Source organism: Dreissena polymorpha, chromosome 2 (genome assembly GCF_020536995.1).
Source record: "Dreissena polymorpha isolate Duluth1 chromosome 2, UMN_Dpol_1.0, whole genome shotgun sequence".
Taxonomy (NCBI): domain Eukaryota; kingdom Metazoa; phylum Mollusca; class Bivalvia; order Myida; family Dreissenidae; genus Dreissena; species Dreissena polymorpha.
In genome coordinates this window covers 31,357,378-31,375,073 of record NC_068356.1, presented here as the reverse complement: position 1 = coordinate 31,375,073, position 17,696 = coordinate 31,357,378, and the positions used below count along the sequence as shown (strand labels likewise).

The following is a 17,696-nucleotide window of genomic DNA, read 5'->3' as shown; positions in this document are numbered from 1 at the left end:
TATACGAAGTGTTGAGGCAGATAATCTCGTTATACTACATACGTTCTGCAGCAGTTATCCCCCGCCTTGGTATTGAGTAACGAACCGCTCGGCTCGAGACAGCTTTTCACAAACGAAATCGATAATCGAAGGGCGCATGTTCTGCGTAACAATTGATTTCAATATGTTACAAGAATTTTCACCCCACACACTCATAGGTATGAAATGAAAGGTATTTAAATTATGGCTCGCAAGACGAAGTGGAGCAGTGTTCACCCAGCAAAAGCTCGCCGTGGCATAACGGATATAGTGTTCGTCTAACGACAGGGAGTTCACGGGTTTGATCCCCACTGTTTGAGTGTTCTTAAGATGTACCACATAGAAACCAAGTACTGGTTCTACACTGGAAACAGACTGAAGAGCGTTTCAACAATCCTCCGGTATTCGATGAGATAAAGCTAAATTAAACTAATCACCCAACACGTGTTTACATATTGTCAATTGGTCGTAGCATTTATTTACAGCTACCGTGCCGGAGCATTCAAGTAATAATGCTAAAGTTATAACTGTCGTCGCATTGTTCTATAAAAGCCCCGATGCTAATGTATAGAAAATACGAGCAAAGTCTAGAAATGACATTTCACATACAATTTGTTGTTCATACCAAAGATATGAATAACACGACTCCAATTTTACAAGTACAGTAAATGTATGAGTATGTGAAAACAGTAAAGTATGATTATGCAGGTAATAAGATGTGAATACAGTGATTGTACGAGTATATGAAAACAGTGAAGTATGATTATGCATGTACAAAGATGTGAATACAGTGATTGTACAAGTATGTGAAAACAGTGAAGTATGATTATGCAGGTAACAAGATGTGAATACAGTGATTGTATAAGTATGTGAAAACAGTGAAGTATGATTATGCAGGTAACAAGATGTGAATACAGTGATTGTACAAGTATGTGAAAACAGTGAAGTATGATTATGCATGTAACAAGATGTGAATACAGAGATTGTATGAGTATGTGAAAACAGTGAAGTATGATTATGCAGGTAACAAGATGTGAATACAGTGATTGTATGAGTATGTGAAAACAGTGAAGTATGATTGTGCATGTAACAAGATGTGAATACAGTGATTGTATGAGTATGTGAAAACAGTGAAGTATGATTATGCAGGTAACAATATGTGAATACAGAGATTGTATGAGTATGTGAAAACAGCGAAGTATAATTATGCAGGTAACAAGATGTTAATACAGTGATTGTATAAGTATGTGAAAACAGTGTAGTACGATTATGCATGTAACAAGATGTGAATACAGTGATTGTATAAGTATGTGAAAACAGTGAAGTATGATTATGCATGTAACAAGATGTGAATACAGTGATTGTATAAGTATGTGAAAACAGTGAAGTATGATTATGCAGGTAACAAGATGTGAATACAGAGATTGTATGAGTATGTGAAAACAGTGAAGTTTGATTATGCAGGTAACAAGATATGAATACAGATATTGTATAAGTATGTGAAAACAGTGAAGTATGATTATGCAGGTAACAAGATGTGAATACAGTGATTGTATAAGTATGTGAAAACAGTGAAGTATGATTATGCATGTAACAAGATGTGAATACAGAGATTGTATGAGTATGTGAAAACAGTGAAGTTTGATTATGCAGGTAACAAGATATGAATACAGAGATTGTATAAGTATGTGAAAACAGTGAAGTATGATTATGCAGGTAACAAGATGTGAATACAGTGATTGTATAAGTATGTGAAAACAGTGAAGTATGATTATGCAGGTAACAAGATGTGAATACAGTGATTGTATAAGTATGTAATCGAAGGTGCATGTATCAGAAGCAAAACGATTGCTCATTTCAGCATGGCTCCATTTCGCTTCAAACAGGCACGCACACAACATCAAAGATATTTTCACAAAAATATTTTATTGCACATAACGGGACTAGAGGCTAAAAGCTCACAAAACTTCCTTTTACATCTACTTTGTGTTATACCCATACATAATAAAATGTCACAACTCATGTAAAATACTAAGTTCTGTTAGCATGGAGCACCAAGCAATTATTACAAGTTTCATGGGCATATTTGCTGAGACTATAAAAATACAAAAGTTTCATAATATTATATAAGCATGCTGTTTAATAACGAAATACTATTAAAGGCAAAATAGTACTGCCAATTAACTGTTAAGCATTACCTTAATAGTACTAATTTAGTAAGACAATACAAACAAGACTTAATAGAAAAGACATTCAAGTGTGAAATATTTAACAAGAAAGAATCTGTCTTCTCAGAAAACTGTCACTTTTGGAATGTCAAAAGCAACCAATTAATTTCATCTGAAATGCAAGCCATATTTTAAACTGACTAAAAGAAAGAAATACACAAACTACTACAGTTCATCAACCAATTGTCCAACTTTCTACACCATTCATGACTAGACCAGTACAATGACAGCTAAACACCAGCATAAAAGTCTCCATGATCACATCTTAAAATGTAATATTAATCATGACAAATATCAGGGACCTATACATCCCTTCAGTATCACTGAAAGGCTACACATAACTAAAATTCATCTTTGTGTCTGTTTTTCTCTGTACTAGCTGAGTAGGTGTCATTCAGATATTCTTCAAAAGGCTTGCCAATGACTAGGCACTTCACTGCACCAAACATGTTGCGAAAGCTGCAATAATGAATATCTGTGGCATTTACACACACACAAACCATTACAGTAGGAATCCAGATTTACTTGGCCATAGTCCCTTTTAATAGGGTTAGGATCAGGCGTGCCAGAACAGAGAGAATGCTCATCCCAAAATATTAATTTTATGACTGTCAATATTATTTGTTGCAAAAATGTTCACATTGTCTACAGATTGTGTCAATTAATCGGATTCTTTTATGCGTGGTGAATAATTATATTGCGCAAATTACGAAAATAGGACGGCCACGGTAATGTGGTCTACCGGTTATAGGGCAATGTGGTTAAGTCAATGTAAACGTCAGATTCTAAATTCACAATCCCTGTCCTTAAGTGCTACAAGCCCTGATATGTAAAAGACTTAAATGTGGTTTCTGACTCAGATATCGAGTACCTCAGTATATTCCAATCTCTTGTGTTATGTAGGTTATTCGTTATGCTGTTGAAGTAAAGTACATTGTGGACTATTTATAAGCATCAGCGTATTTAGGAAACGAATTCTTGATAGCAATTGACCAATTCAGATTGATTACAATAGCAGTACACATGTGCTGATGAACACAGACTTAAACTTTGTGATTTATTGGCTGGAGCGCTAGTATTATTTAATGGGATTATCACACTCAGAAAAAAGTGAACATAACAGTATAATGCTCAGCTCAAACATGGCAACGAATCAACGCGAATACATTTGAGCCGCGCTGTGGAAAAACAGGTTCAGTGCATGCGCGGAAAATGTGCTAACTGCACAGGCTAATCTGGGTCTGGGACGACACTGTCCGCACATGCGTTTAACCCCGTGTTCACAGAATGACGCTCATTTAATATATCGACTTGCTGTTCGCAACTCGACACTGACGCCCAGATGAAGAAAATAACGTATGGACTTTATGTATTCTAGACTCTTATTATAAAGAAACGGATACAAGTGATACAAAAATAAAATTACAGTTTAAGAAAATATAACAGCGATATAAAAATAAATGTATAAACAGTGCGTCAATTTGATTCCAATACAACCGCGTCGTAATGTAACTCAGAAATAGACTATTTCTACCCCCGATATTCTATCTGGAAATAGCGTCTCTTAAATAGATTTAGACCTCCACAAACAAAATTGGAAACGTTATTTTTTTCTAAATTGTAGTAAAACGTGTGTAGCTTAAAACATCATTGTTCCTGTAATTTCTGTTAACATTTTACGTGGCACGCAAGTGTCACCTTACATAGTGTCTTAGAGATCATATATTGCTGATGTATGTCTCATAATGATTTACTGAACGACTTCCGACGCAAATGATATCTCAGCGTTGAATGAGCCTATCATGGCTATAATCGTGATTAAAAATCGTGATTTGAAATGTGCACGTTTTTATTTTTATTATTAAAAAGGTTGCAATGAATGTTTTAGACATGGCTAGTATTTTTAAGAACAGAAAGACTGATTTAGGCTGACTTAGGTTGAGTAACGAGTATAACTTACAAAGCACGCCAATGTATAATGTTAGCCCATTTATGCCTAGTGGACTCTCCCATCCTTCTAAATAGGATCAATTTATTTCCAAAATTATGGATGTCTAGTATATTTATTTCTATATTTAGAATATTTCTTACAGAAATTCCTTTAAGCAAACAGCGCAGACCCGTCTCATCAGGGTCTGCGCTGTTTGCCAAGGCCCTTTTTCTAGACGCTAGGCATAAATGGGTTAAAAAGGTTGCAATGAAGGTTTTATACATGGCTGCTTTTCAATAAGACGTCAAACAGACTGATTTAGGTTGCCTTAGGTTGAGTAACGAGTATTAACTTACAAAACACGCCAATGTATAATGTTAAGGCGTCTTTGATGGTATTTTAAAGCTTTTGCTAACTTCTTTGGTTGCTGAGCTAAACATCGGTGCTGCATATAGTACTTGTTTACGTCACGCGCAGCCGAGCTGTGGCACTTAAGTTGTTCCATATCCAAATGTTTAACATGGGACTTTTCAAACTTGAATTTCAGCATATGTGATATAAAGTTCCATTACTTGCCTTAAATAGATGACTAGGGGATGATCACCGATAGACGTTTCGAATTTCTGTTTTGAAACAAATCCGACAAATATACTTCTCGCGGGCATACTGAATAACAACATTGTTATCTCACCTGCACACAATGAGCTCATGTTGACCTCTTGTCATCAACTTGTGTCCGTCGTGCGTCGTCAACATTTATCTCGTGAACTATCTACAGGCCATATGTATTGCCCAATCTTCATCTTGGTCAAAACATTTTCCAAATGATATCTTGGCCGAGTACAAAACTGGGTCATATGGGGTCAAAAACGAGGTCACTAGGTCAAATAAAAGGAAAGTTTTTTGAATGCTCTTGATGTCATATTTGAGGTCAAGTCGACATGAAACTTCCTCACAACATTTATTTTGTTGTAATCATATATCGGGGTAGTAAAGAATGTTTCCAGTCCATTTAAAAACATGGTCGCCATGGGGCGCAACAGTTGTTATATATATATATAGCTATGGTGAATCAATTCGAAAACTCTAGAAGTCAAATTGTGTGTCTTATCGTCACGAAAATCTCTCAGAACATTTATTTCTAAGATCTCGACAGAGATCGAAAATGGTACCGATTAAATGAAAAAAATACAGGCCAGGAGTCGTTAAGTGTTCCTAATATATGGCTATAGTATAAACATGGTTCCTGGTAAAAAGCAGGGTCTGAAGCCAAACATTTAACAAACATCATACAAGCTGTTTAAAGGGATCTTTTCACAGATTTTGGCATGTATTGAAGTTTGTCATTAAATGCGTTGTACTGATCAATGTGAACATTGGATCTAAAAAGCTTCAGTAAAAAAAACAAGAATAGAATTAAAGAAAGAAAAAAGTAACCCTAAACAGGGCTCGAACAACTGACCCCTGGTGTAAAAGTCTAACGCTTAGACCACTCGGCCAAAAGAAGGCCATTTGTGCTAATACCATGAGTGATGTATTTTATACTTTATATAAGCAATCCTGGAAGTGTCACACAATATAACGACACCAACAGAACTCTCCCAATTGTATTCAGTCGTTTCGCGTAGCAACGCTGTATGATTTTCAAGTTTTTAAATCGTCAAAATATGCATATAATGGATATTTAACATCATGGTTAATGTTCATTGTAACTGTTTCCTCACAAATGTCATATCTAGAACGAAACTTTGCTAACCTGAAACATTTTTTTTTCTTTTGTAAATTAAACCAAACGTGAAAATGTCCCATTAAAATAGTATATACTATACATGTAGTTCATTCGGTTCTCATGTGAGCTTGCGATGCAATTGGTCTTCTTGTCTCAATTTTAACTGCGGTTTTAATAAAATACAATTTTACAATTATCAAGTTCCCGTAACGTTAAACCATACCTATTTAAATAAAAGCTGTTCCTTTATAATTATCGGCTGTTTTTCTTGGAGGAGAATTTGCATCCGTGATAGGAGTGTATATTGTGTTGTTGTTTTTTTAAATCGCATCGTACATGTATATCTTGTAAGCATAAGCGTTTGGCTACTTTCCGTGTAATCTTCCGCCTAAACTGGATTTTTCCCAGAAGAGACCATCTTTAAACGAAAAACATCATGAAAGCGGAAAGTGTTGTCCCTGATTAGCCTGTGCGGACTGCACAGGCTAATCTGGGACGAACGTTTACACACATGCATTAAACCCCCTTTTCACAGAACACGCCTCAATTCATTTTAACTGTTACATTAAACAGCTCTCACACCAGGTATATTAAATACAATGATTGTGGCAATTCAGCAAAATTTATACACATATACATTAAAATACTATTGGAACTATTTTACGGTATTTCGTAGTATTCAGGAAGGGCGCAATATTGGCGGAAAGCGAGATTGTACAAATAACCGCGGTTCGGTGCATGTATATTTAGCGGAATCGCATTTCTAATTATTCGCTTGACGCTCAAACTGTTTGTACACTAAAACCGCAACGAAAATCTTACAGCTAGTATACTACTATACATTTAAGTACTGGCCAAAATTCTACTTCCAAGAAGAAATGAATACATGTATTCAAATGTCAGTTCAAATAATTATTTGGCCAAAGGGCTTCAATAAACACCAAGTGATTCGCCGCACATAAAGATGTATACATTTCATAGCGGAACGCTTCAAACGTCGTTGGTTTTCATATGTACTGTAATTAAGTTTAATGCTTTTCTTTAATGGATTTCACTTATGTATGTGTGAGACGTCAGTGCTTTATTGTCGTCTGAAGCGTCGCCTAGGTGCCACGTGTTTCTTGGAGAGCTGGAAATGCGCGGTGCACATCTCATAAACAACAACAGGAAGACCCTGGTTATTGGCGTTCATTCAAGATTTACCCCACCACCATAGGACGCACTGACCTTGTTCAAACTAAGAAACTGCGCAGGTTTTCGAGAAGCCTAATGCGCATTTAAACATATATCGAGAATTACGTAAACAAAAAGTGCTTGTAACCTTGAGGCCGTTTCAAATTTCAAGTACAAAACGTTTCGAGATTTCTCACAAAAATGTGGTAAACAACCACTAGTCATCATCAATCACGCTTTGTGGTAGCGTTGCATTATGTATGTTTCTGGTGAAATATACTTCCATCAGCGCAAAATGATAAATTAATGATATATGACGGTGCAACAAATATTTTGACAATGCGGGCTACGTAAACGTATAGAAAGCGGGCAAGCTCGAAGGCCAATGCGCGGTTACGTTATTGCACATATAAAGGACATTCTAGAAGGTTCTATGTTGTTTATAAAATCTTCATTAACGCGGATGTACAAACAATTGTTGAACAGTTCTGCTTTTTTCATCCTTTTTTATGAAAGTACAGGCATGACCGAAAATCGATTCATATGCGTAATAGATAGCCCAAAAGTCTAAAACATATGACGTGGTCAACAGCGAAAGCGTGATAAGTCGAGAATTCGCTATATACGAAGTGTTGAGGCAGATAATCTCGTTATACTACATACGTTCTGCAGCAGTTATCCCCCGCCTTGGTATTGAGTAACGAACCGCTCGGCTCGAGACAGCTTTTCACAAACGAAATCGATAATCGAAGGGCGCATGTTCTGCGTAACAATTGATTTCAATATGTTACAAGAATTTTCACCCCACACACTCATAGGTATGAAATGAAAGGTATTTAAATTATGGCTCGCAAGACGAAGTGGAGCAGTGTTCACCCAGCAAAAGCTCGCCGTGGCATAACGGATATAGTGTTCGTCTAACGACAGGGAGTTCACGGGTTTGATCCCCACTGTTTGAGTGTTCTTAAGATGTACCACATAGAAACCAAGTACTGGTTCTACACTGGAAACAGACTGAAGAGCGTTTCAACAATCCTCCGGTATTCGATGAGATAAAGCTAAATTAAACTAATCACCCAACACGTGTTTACATATTGTCAATTGGTCGTAGCATTTATTTACAGCTACCGTGCCGGAGCATTCAAGTAATAATGCTAAAGTTATAACTGTCGTCGCATTGTTCTATAAAAGCCCCGATGCTAATGTATAGAAAATACGAGCAAAGTCTAGAAATGACATTTCACATACAATTTGTTGTTCATACCAAAGATATGAATAACACGACTCCAATTTTACAAGTACAGTAAATGTATGAGTATGTGAAAACAGTAAAGTATGATTATGCAGGTAATAAGATGTGAATACAGTGATTGTACGAGTATATGAAAACAGTGAAGTATGATTATGCATGTACAAAGATGTGAATACAGTGATTGTACAAGTATGTGAAAACAGTGAAGTATGATTATGCAGGTAACAAGATGTGAATACAGTGATTGTATAAGTATGTGAAAACAGTGAAGTATGATTATGCAGGTAACAAGATGTGAATACAGTGATTGTACAAGTATGTGAAAACAGTGAAGTATGATTATGCATGTAACAAGATGTGAATACAGAGATTGTATGAGTATGTGAAAACAGTGAAGTATGATTATGCAGGTAACAAGATGTGAATACAGTGATTGTATGAGTATGTGAAAACAGTGAAGTATGATTGTGCATGTAACAAGATGTGAATACAGTGATTGTATGAGTATGTGAAAACAGTGAAGTATGATTATGCAGGTAACAATATGTGAATACAGAGATTGTATGAGTATGTGAAAACAGCGAAGTATAATTATGCAGGTAACAAGATGTTAATACAGTGATTGTATAAGTATGTGAAAACAGTGTAGTACGATTATGCATGTAACAAGATGTGAATACAGTGATTGTATAAGTATGTGAAAACAGTGAAGTATGATTATGCATGTAACAAGATGTGAATACAGTGATTGTATAAGTATGTGAAAACAGTGAAGTATGATTATGCAGGTAACAAGATGTGAATACAGAGATTGTATGAGTATGTGAAAACAGTGAAGTTTGATTATGCAGGTAACAAGATATGAATACAGATATTGTATAAGTATGTGAAAACAGTGAAGTATGATTATGCAGGTAACAAGATGTGAATACAGTGATTGTATAAGTATGTGAAAACAGTGAAGTATGATTATGCATGTAACAAGATGTGAATACAGAGATTGTATGAGTATGTGAAAACAGTGAAGTTTGATTATGCAGGTAACAAGATATGAATACAGAGATTGTATAAGTATGTGAAAACAGTGAAGTATGATTATGCAGGTAACAAGATGTGAATACAGTGATTGTATAAGTATGTGAAAACAGTGAAGTATGATTATGCAGGTAACAAGATGTGAATACAGTGATTGTATAAGTATGTAATCGAAGGTGCATGTATCAGAAGCAAAACGATTGCTCATTTCAGCATGGCTCCATTTCGCTTCAAACAGGCACGCACACAACATCAAAGATATTTTCACAAAAATATTTTATTGCACATAACGGGACTAGAGGCTAAAAGCTCACAAAACTTCCTTTTACATCTACTTTGTGTTATACCCATACATAATAAAATGTCACAACTCATGTAAAATACTAAGTTCTGTTAGCATGGAGCACCAAGCAATTATTACAAGTTTCATGGGCATATTTGCTGAGACTATAAAAATACAAAAGTTTCATAATATTATATAAGCATGCTGTTTAATAACGAAATACTATTAAAGGCAAAATAGTACTGCCAATTAACTGTTAAGCATTACCTTAATAGTACTAATTTAGTAAGACAATACAAACAAGACTTAATAGAAAAGACATTCAAGTGTGAAATATTTAACAAGAAAGAATCTGTCTTCTCAGAAAACTGTCACTTTTGGAATGTCAAAAGCAACCAATTAATTTCATCTGAAATGCAAGCCATATTTTAAACTGACTAAAAGAAAGAAATACACAAACTACTACAGTTCATCAACCAATTGTCCAACTTTCTACACCATTCATGACTAGACCAGTACAATGACAGCTAAACACCAGCATAAAAGTCTCCATGATCACATCTTAAAATGTAATATTAATCATGACAAATATCAGGGACCTATACATCCCTTCAGTATCACTGAAAGGCTACACATAACTAAAATTCATCTTTGTGTCTGTTTTTCTCTGTACTAGCTGAGTAGGTGTCATTCAGATATTCTTCAAAAGGCTTGCCAATGACTAGGCACTTCACTGCACCAAACATGTTGCGAAAGCTGCAATAAACAAGTGCTGTGTTAATAAATAAGGAATACTGAAAATATTAACAGAGCTATATATGCTACACTTCACGATAAAATATAAGGAATGGCAAAAATAGCAAAATTTGTATTTGAATATTAGCTTATTATTTGAATATTCGCTCATGAAAGTATGTAAATATTAGATTGCCAGGCATAAAATAATGTAAAACATTATGTAAATAGGTGAAGCCATTCATAAGTTACCATACTAAAATCATGTTTTACAAAGAATTTAAGCCAAAATGTTGTCATACCACTATCATCATTTAGTGTTTTGCAACCAAATTAAAATATTGCCTGTATAAAAATAGATTATAATTTAAATATATCAAGCTATTGTTGATTTTTCATCTGTAAATGATTAAAACTACCAGACTGGCAAGTAAACTCTTAGTTACCCCAAACCTTTGTTGTTGTTTTTTTCTGTATAATAAATCTGTTAATACCAGTAAAGAATCACTTTAATACAAGCTATGTGTTTGTGAAACACTTAGTCCCCATATATTTGACCTTTGACCTTGAAGGATGACCTTGACCTTTCACCACTCAAAATGTGCAGCTCCATGAGATACACATGCATGCCAAATATCAAGTTGCTATCTTCAAAATTGCAAAAGTGTACATTAAATGAGCGATTTTGACACATATATTTGACCTTTGACCCTAAAGGGTGACCTTGACTTTTCACCACTCAAAATTTGCAGCTCCATGAAATACACATGCATGCCAAATATGAAGTTGCTATCTTCAATATTGCAAAAGTTATGGCAAATGTTAAAGTTGGGAAAAAACAAACACACAAACCAACCAACCATCAGACAGGGCAAAAACAATACGTCCACCACTATAGTGGGTGGGGGACATAAAAATCAGTCACAATTTACTCTGCTGCCTTTAATATAAATTATAAATATATATGAAAAAACAGTTAAATTTAACCTTAACATTCCCATTATCTTGCCTTTCATAAAACATGGTCCATTTGGCCCCCCAGAACTGGGACCACCTCTGAGACACGGGCATGGTAAACTCCTCCTGGGTGCGTTGACGCTCTGTCATGAACTGCTGATACTTCACTCGATGCTTGCCAAGCTCGATCTCGTGTTTCACACGCTGGACTTCTTTGTCTGTTTCATACATGAACAAAGTAAGGATCAAGTAAGCCCCAATCTCTTTGAGTAATTTTTGTCTATGCAACAAGCATACTTATAAATTAAAGTTTAAATGAAGCATATTAATACATTTAAGTTTTAGTGATTATTTCTATGTAACAAGCATACATGTACTAATAAATTACAGTTTTATTGATTGTTTTTTTATATATAAAAAGATGCAAAGAAATTACAGTCTTGGTGATTGTATTCTTTGTAAAAATACATGAATAACGGTGATTGTACGACATTTCAAATCTTGGTAACAAAAGAATACTTGTGCCTCCATGTGTATATATGTATAATACATGTGTACCTGGTATACTGACAAACCTAATCTAACTGCCTGATGAGGCTCTCTAAACGAAGAAGAGACAATCTGATGGGATCTACACATTAATTTAATCCTATTTTACAGGGCTTTTAACACAATATATCAGTTTGCATCCTTGTATTTCTTTGAAACATGAAACCTGAAATGTTTCCAATCTTAAAAAAGGATGCTACACGAGGACTGTGCTATAGTAACACAGCACAGTGCAGAAGTGCAAGTGATCTATATGATTGATATCCCTGTGTAAATTTCAGTTATAGATTCAATAAAAAACATATGAGCCTGTCTAGGGGAAAAAGACTCTTGATGCATGTGCTTAAAGTGTTCTTCAAGATTAGCCTGTGCAGTATGCACCCACTTATCAGGGGCAACACTTTCCTGTTTTTTTGTTTGTTTCAGTAGTTTTTATTTAAAAGAAAAATTCCATAAAAGCAGAGTATTGTCCATGATTAGCAACTGCAGACTGCAAAGGCTAATAAGGGACGAAACTTTACGTGCATGCATTAAGCCTCCTTTTCCCATATCAAGGTTCATATATATTGCATAACCTAAAGCTACAAGTACCAGTTCCTGTAAAGGTCCCGTTCATGATCTGCTCATACTTGTCTACCATGTGCTTGAGGCCCACCTCCGTGGTGTTCACGAAGATGTACATGTAGCAGGAAGGGGACTCGGAGACCGTGTGGATGTTGTGGAACTCATTGGGTGGCAGCTGGAAGTACATGTCATATAATACATAATAACATTGCACACTCTGAACTGGATCTATGTTAGCTAAATGTGGCATTTGACCCATTTTTGCACAAAACGGGCTATAAATTCCAAGTTTTAACAGAGGTAAAACTTTAGCAATTTGATGTTGGATAATTAACTTGAATAGAGCACAACATTAAACAAGAGGGCCTGAAAGGCCCAACGTCGCTCACCTGAGATAACAAGATATTATTGGTACAAATCTTCTAACCAAATTTCATGAAGATCGGAAAATAAATGTGGCCTCTAGAGTGTTAACAAGGTTTTACTATAGCCATATAAGGAAAAATGCCCCGCCCCCTGGCAGCCATGTTTTTCAACCAACCGACATCATTTTTGAACTTGTCCAAGATATTATTGGGATGAATCTTCTGACCAAGTTTCATGAAGATCGGACAGTAAATGTGGCCTCTAGAGTGTTAACAAGATTTTACTATAGCCATATAAGGAAAAATTCCCCGCCCAAAGAAAGCCATTTTTTACAAGCAAACATAATTATTTTCAAACTCATCCAAGATATCATGGAGACCAATCTTCTGGCCAAATTTCATGAAGATTGGACAATAAATGTGGCCTCTAGAGTGTTAACAAGGTTTTACCATATATATACATGTAGCCATATAAGGAAAAATGCCCCGCTCTGGTGGCCATGTTTTTAAAGCAACCACAACCATTTTCGTACTCATCCAAGATATCATTGGGACAAATCTTCTGACCAAGTTTCATGATGATCGGAAAATAAATGTAACCTCTAGAGTGTTTATAAGGTTTTAATATAGCCATATAAGGAAAAATGCCCCGCTCCATGGTGGCCATGTTTTTCAACCAACCGGCATCATTTTTGACCTCCTCCAAGATATTATTGGGATGAATGTTCTGACCCAGTTTCATGAAGATCGGACTATAAATGTGGCCTCTAGAGTGTTAACAAGATTTTACTATATCCTTATATGGCCATATAAGGAAAAATGCCCCGCCCCTTGACGGCCATGTTTTTCAAGCAAACGTTACCATTTTCGAACTCATCCAAGATATCAATAAGACAAATCTTCTGACCATATTTCATCAAGATTGGACAATAAATGTGGCCTCTAGTGTGTTAACAAGGTTTTACTATAGCCATTTAAGGAAAAATGCCCCGCCCCCTGGCGGCCATGTTTTTCAACAAACCGGCATCATTTTCTAACTCTTCCAAGATATTATTGGGATGAATCTTCTGACCAAGTTTCATGAAGATCAGACAATAAATGGGGCCTCTAGAGTGTTAACAAGATTTTACTATAGCCATATATAGCCATATAAGGAAAAATGCCCTGCCCCTTGGAAGCCATGTTTTTCAAGTAAACGTAACCATTTTCGAACTCATCCAAGATATTATGGAGACCAACATTCTGACCAAATTTCATGAAGATTGGACAACAAATGTGGCCTCTAGATATAGAGTTAACAAGGTTTTACAATAGCCATTTAAGGAAAAATGCCCTGCCCCCTGGCGGCCATGTTTTTCAACCAACCGGCATAATTTTCGAACTCGTCCAAGATATTATTGCGATGAATCTTCTGACCATGTTTCATGAAGATCAGACAATAAATGTGGCCTCTAGAGTGTTAACAAGATTTTACTATAGCTATATATAGCCATATAAGGAAAAATGCCCTGCCCCTTGGCAGCCATGTTTTTCAAGCAAACGTAACCATTTTCGAACTCATTCAAGACATCATTGAGACCAATCTTCTGACCATATTTCATGAAGATTGGACAATAAATGTGGCCTCTAGAGAGTTAACAAGGCGAAAGTTGAGGCCGCACAACGGACGACGGACAAAAGCGATCACAAAAGCTCACCATGAGCACGTTGTAGGAACGATGCATTAAAGATTTCATTTTTGTTGAACAAAAGAACTTTTTCTGACAAGATTGTATACAAAATTATGTAGATGTTAAGATTGTGTAAACAGCAAGATTGTGTATATGGCAAGATTGTGTAAACGGCAAGATTGTGTTATTGGCAAGATTCTGTGTACTACAAGCTAGTGTAAACTGCATCAGACTGACATTCATAGTGAATCCGGTATGCCCTTCTATATTTTGTCGTGGGGATGGGCTATGGGGGATTAAAAAGAAAGCACTTGGAATATATAAAATCTTATACAACTTTGGAAAAGACTAAATAGGAGCATGTCCAGTACCCTCAAAGAGGCCATCAACACTGTAACACAGATTCAGCATTTAATAGAGCAACAACCTTCTAATAATTACCACCTATACTGCCATATTTTATAAATACCGTTCGATAATTACCACTTATACTGATAATACTCCAATGTTCTATAAATACCCTTCAATAATTACCACCTATACTCCAATGTTCTACCATTCAATAATTACCACCTATAATCCAATGTTCTATAAATACCACTCAATAAAGACCACCTATAAGCCCATGTGCTATACATATTTTCTGTTGTTCACATCTTCGAGATTTCATAATATAAAAATATTTCCATGCCACATACTCTAGCACATCTACCCCTTGAATGTCAATCCCTCGTAGTTTTACTGAAACCACGTAATTTATTTGTTTGATTTTTTTTCAAAAGAAAATAACAAATAACTAGAGCTTTGTCACAGATGTAACAAATACCCCCACATGCTGCATTGACATAGAATATTTTGCATGCCCAATGTTTAAAACACAATAAGTGACCCTGTGACCTTGTTTTTGACCCGGCATGGCCCATGTTCGAACTTAACCTACACATCATCTAGATACAACTTCTGACCAAGTGCGGTGAAAATCGGATGAAAACTACTTGAATTAGAGAACGGACACCATGCTGAATGTGTAAAACGTACTATTAAAAAGTGACCCAGTGACATAGTTTTTGATCTGGCATGGCCCATGTTTGAATTTGGCCTTAAGATCATCTAGATAAAACTTCTGACCAAACTTCTGACCAAATTTGGTGAATATCTGATGAAAACTACTTATATTAGAGAGCGGACACCATGCTTAATGATAAACAATGCAGACCGCTCATCTATTTTTCTTTTTAAAGGTGTAGGGACCTATCTCAATTTCAATCACAAAGGAGGGAGGGGTGAAGTGGAGAGGGGTGTTTAGTGTGGGGGTGTGGTCATTTATTACATTATCTTCCAAAAATGCAAAAAAAATGCAAAAAAAAATTTTTTTTTTGGGAGGGGGATTCTTGGGTGGATGGTTGGATGGTATTTCAAAAATAAAATAATAAGAATAAATATTTGTGTTTTTTAAACCATGTTTGAAAAAAAACAAGTGATGTGTTTGTCAGAAACACAATGCCCCCTATTGTGTTGCTTAAAAAAAAATGTTGTTTTTTTTACCTTTGACCTTAAAGGATGACCTTGACCTTGAACTTCCACCACTAAAAATGTGCAGCTTTATGAAAAGGCCGCTTTGAAATATTATTTTTTTGACCTTTGACCTTGAAGGATGACCTTGACCTTGAAGGATGACCTTGACCTTGAACTTCCACCACTCAAAATGTGCAGCTTCATGATAACGCCGCTTTGAAATTATTTTTTTTGACCTTTGACCTTGAAGGATGACCTTGACCTTGAAGAATGACCTTGATCTTGAAGGATGACCTTGAACTTCCACCATTCAAAATGTGCAGCTTCATGAGAACGCCGCTATGAATTATTATTTTTTTTTTTACCTTGAAGGATGACCTTGAAGGATGACCTTGACTTTGAACTTCCACCACTCAAAATGTGCAGCTTCATGAGATACACATGCATGCCAAATATCAAGTTGCTATATTCAAAATTAAAAAAATTATGGCCAATGTTAAAGTTTTCGGACAGACAGACGCCATATATTTGACATTTGACCTTGAAGGATGACCTTCACCTTCACCTTTCACCACTCAAAATGTTCAGCTCCATGAGATACACATGCATGCCAAATATCAAGTTGCTATCTTCAATATTGAAAAAGTTATGGCCAATGTAAAAGTTTTCGGACGGACAGACACCATAAATTTGACATTTGACCTTGAAGGATGATCTTGACCTTTCACCACACAAAATGTGCAGCTCCATGAGATACACATGCATACCAAATATCAAGTTGCTATCTTAAAAAGTGAAAAAGTTATGGCCAATTTTAAAGTTTTTTTCGGACAGACTGACTGACATACTGACGGACAGTTCAACTGCTATATGCCACCCTACCAGGGGCATAAACAAATTTTTTTTTAAGGTGGGGGTGGGTGGGTATAGTGTGATATAGTGTGAGAGTGTGGTGGTCATTTATTAGATTATCTTTAATAAAATTAAAAATAATGGGGGGGGATTCGGGGGAGGGGGGGGGGGATGGTTTGGACGGAGTCAATTGTGGTATGTCAGGTAAGAGTTGTTTTGTTAAAGTATCAATCGAATCGAATCATAAATAAAGAAGTTATGGCAATTTTAGCAAAATTTAATAATTTGACCATGAAAGTCAAGGTCATTCAAAGGTCAAGGTAAAATTCAACTTGCCAGGTACAGTACCCTCATGATAGCATGAAAGTATTTAAAGTTTAAAAGCAATAGCCTTGATACTTTAGAAGTAAAGTGGATCTAAACACAAAATGTAACCATATATTCAAAGTGACTAAGTAAAAAAAAAGGGCCATAATTCCGTAAAAACGACAACCAGAGTTACGCAACTTGTCCTTTACTGTCCCCTTAAGATAGTTTGCGAGTGTTCCAAGTATGAAAGCAATATCTATGATACTTTAGGGGTAAAGTGGACCAAAACACAAAACTTAACCAAATTTTCAAGTATAAAGGGCCCATAATTCCGTCAAAATGCCAGTCAGAGTTACGTAACTTTGCCTGCACAGTCCCCTTACGATAGTTAGTAAGTGTTGCAAGTATGAAAGCAATGGCTTTGATACTTTAGGAAAAAAGTGGACCTAAACACAAAACTTAACCAAATTTTCAATTTTTTAAGTATAAAAAGGGCACATAATTCCGTCAAAATGCCAGTCAGAGTTACATA

At 35.8% G+C, this 17,696-nt stretch overlaps 1 protein-coding gene across 3 annotated transcripts in view; it reads right to left on the bottom strand.

The window, feature by feature from the left end:
- Positions 1-1,925: 1,925 nt before the first annotated feature.
- LOC127866477 (vitamin K-dependent gamma-carboxylase-like) overlaps positions 1,926-17,696 on the bottom strand; it is a 52,929-nt gene continuing 37,158 nt past the window's right edge. For 2 of the 3 annotated variants that reach the window (XM_052407011.1, XM_052407013.1), the window contains exons 15-17: positions 12,481-12,628; positions 11,393-11,558; positions 9,625-10,404 (exon numbers count right to left, since the gene is read on the bottom strand). In XM_052407011.1, coding sequence (XP_052262971.1) covers positions 10,287-10,404; positions 11,393-11,558; positions 12,481-12,628 — 432 coding nt within the window. In that variant the 3' untranslated portion in view covers positions 9,625-10,286. Of the gene's footprint in view, positions 2,706-9,624; positions 10,405-11,392; positions 11,559-12,480; positions 12,629-17,696 lie in introns of those variants that run through there. The other variant, XM_052407012.1, reaches the window with a different exon arrangement.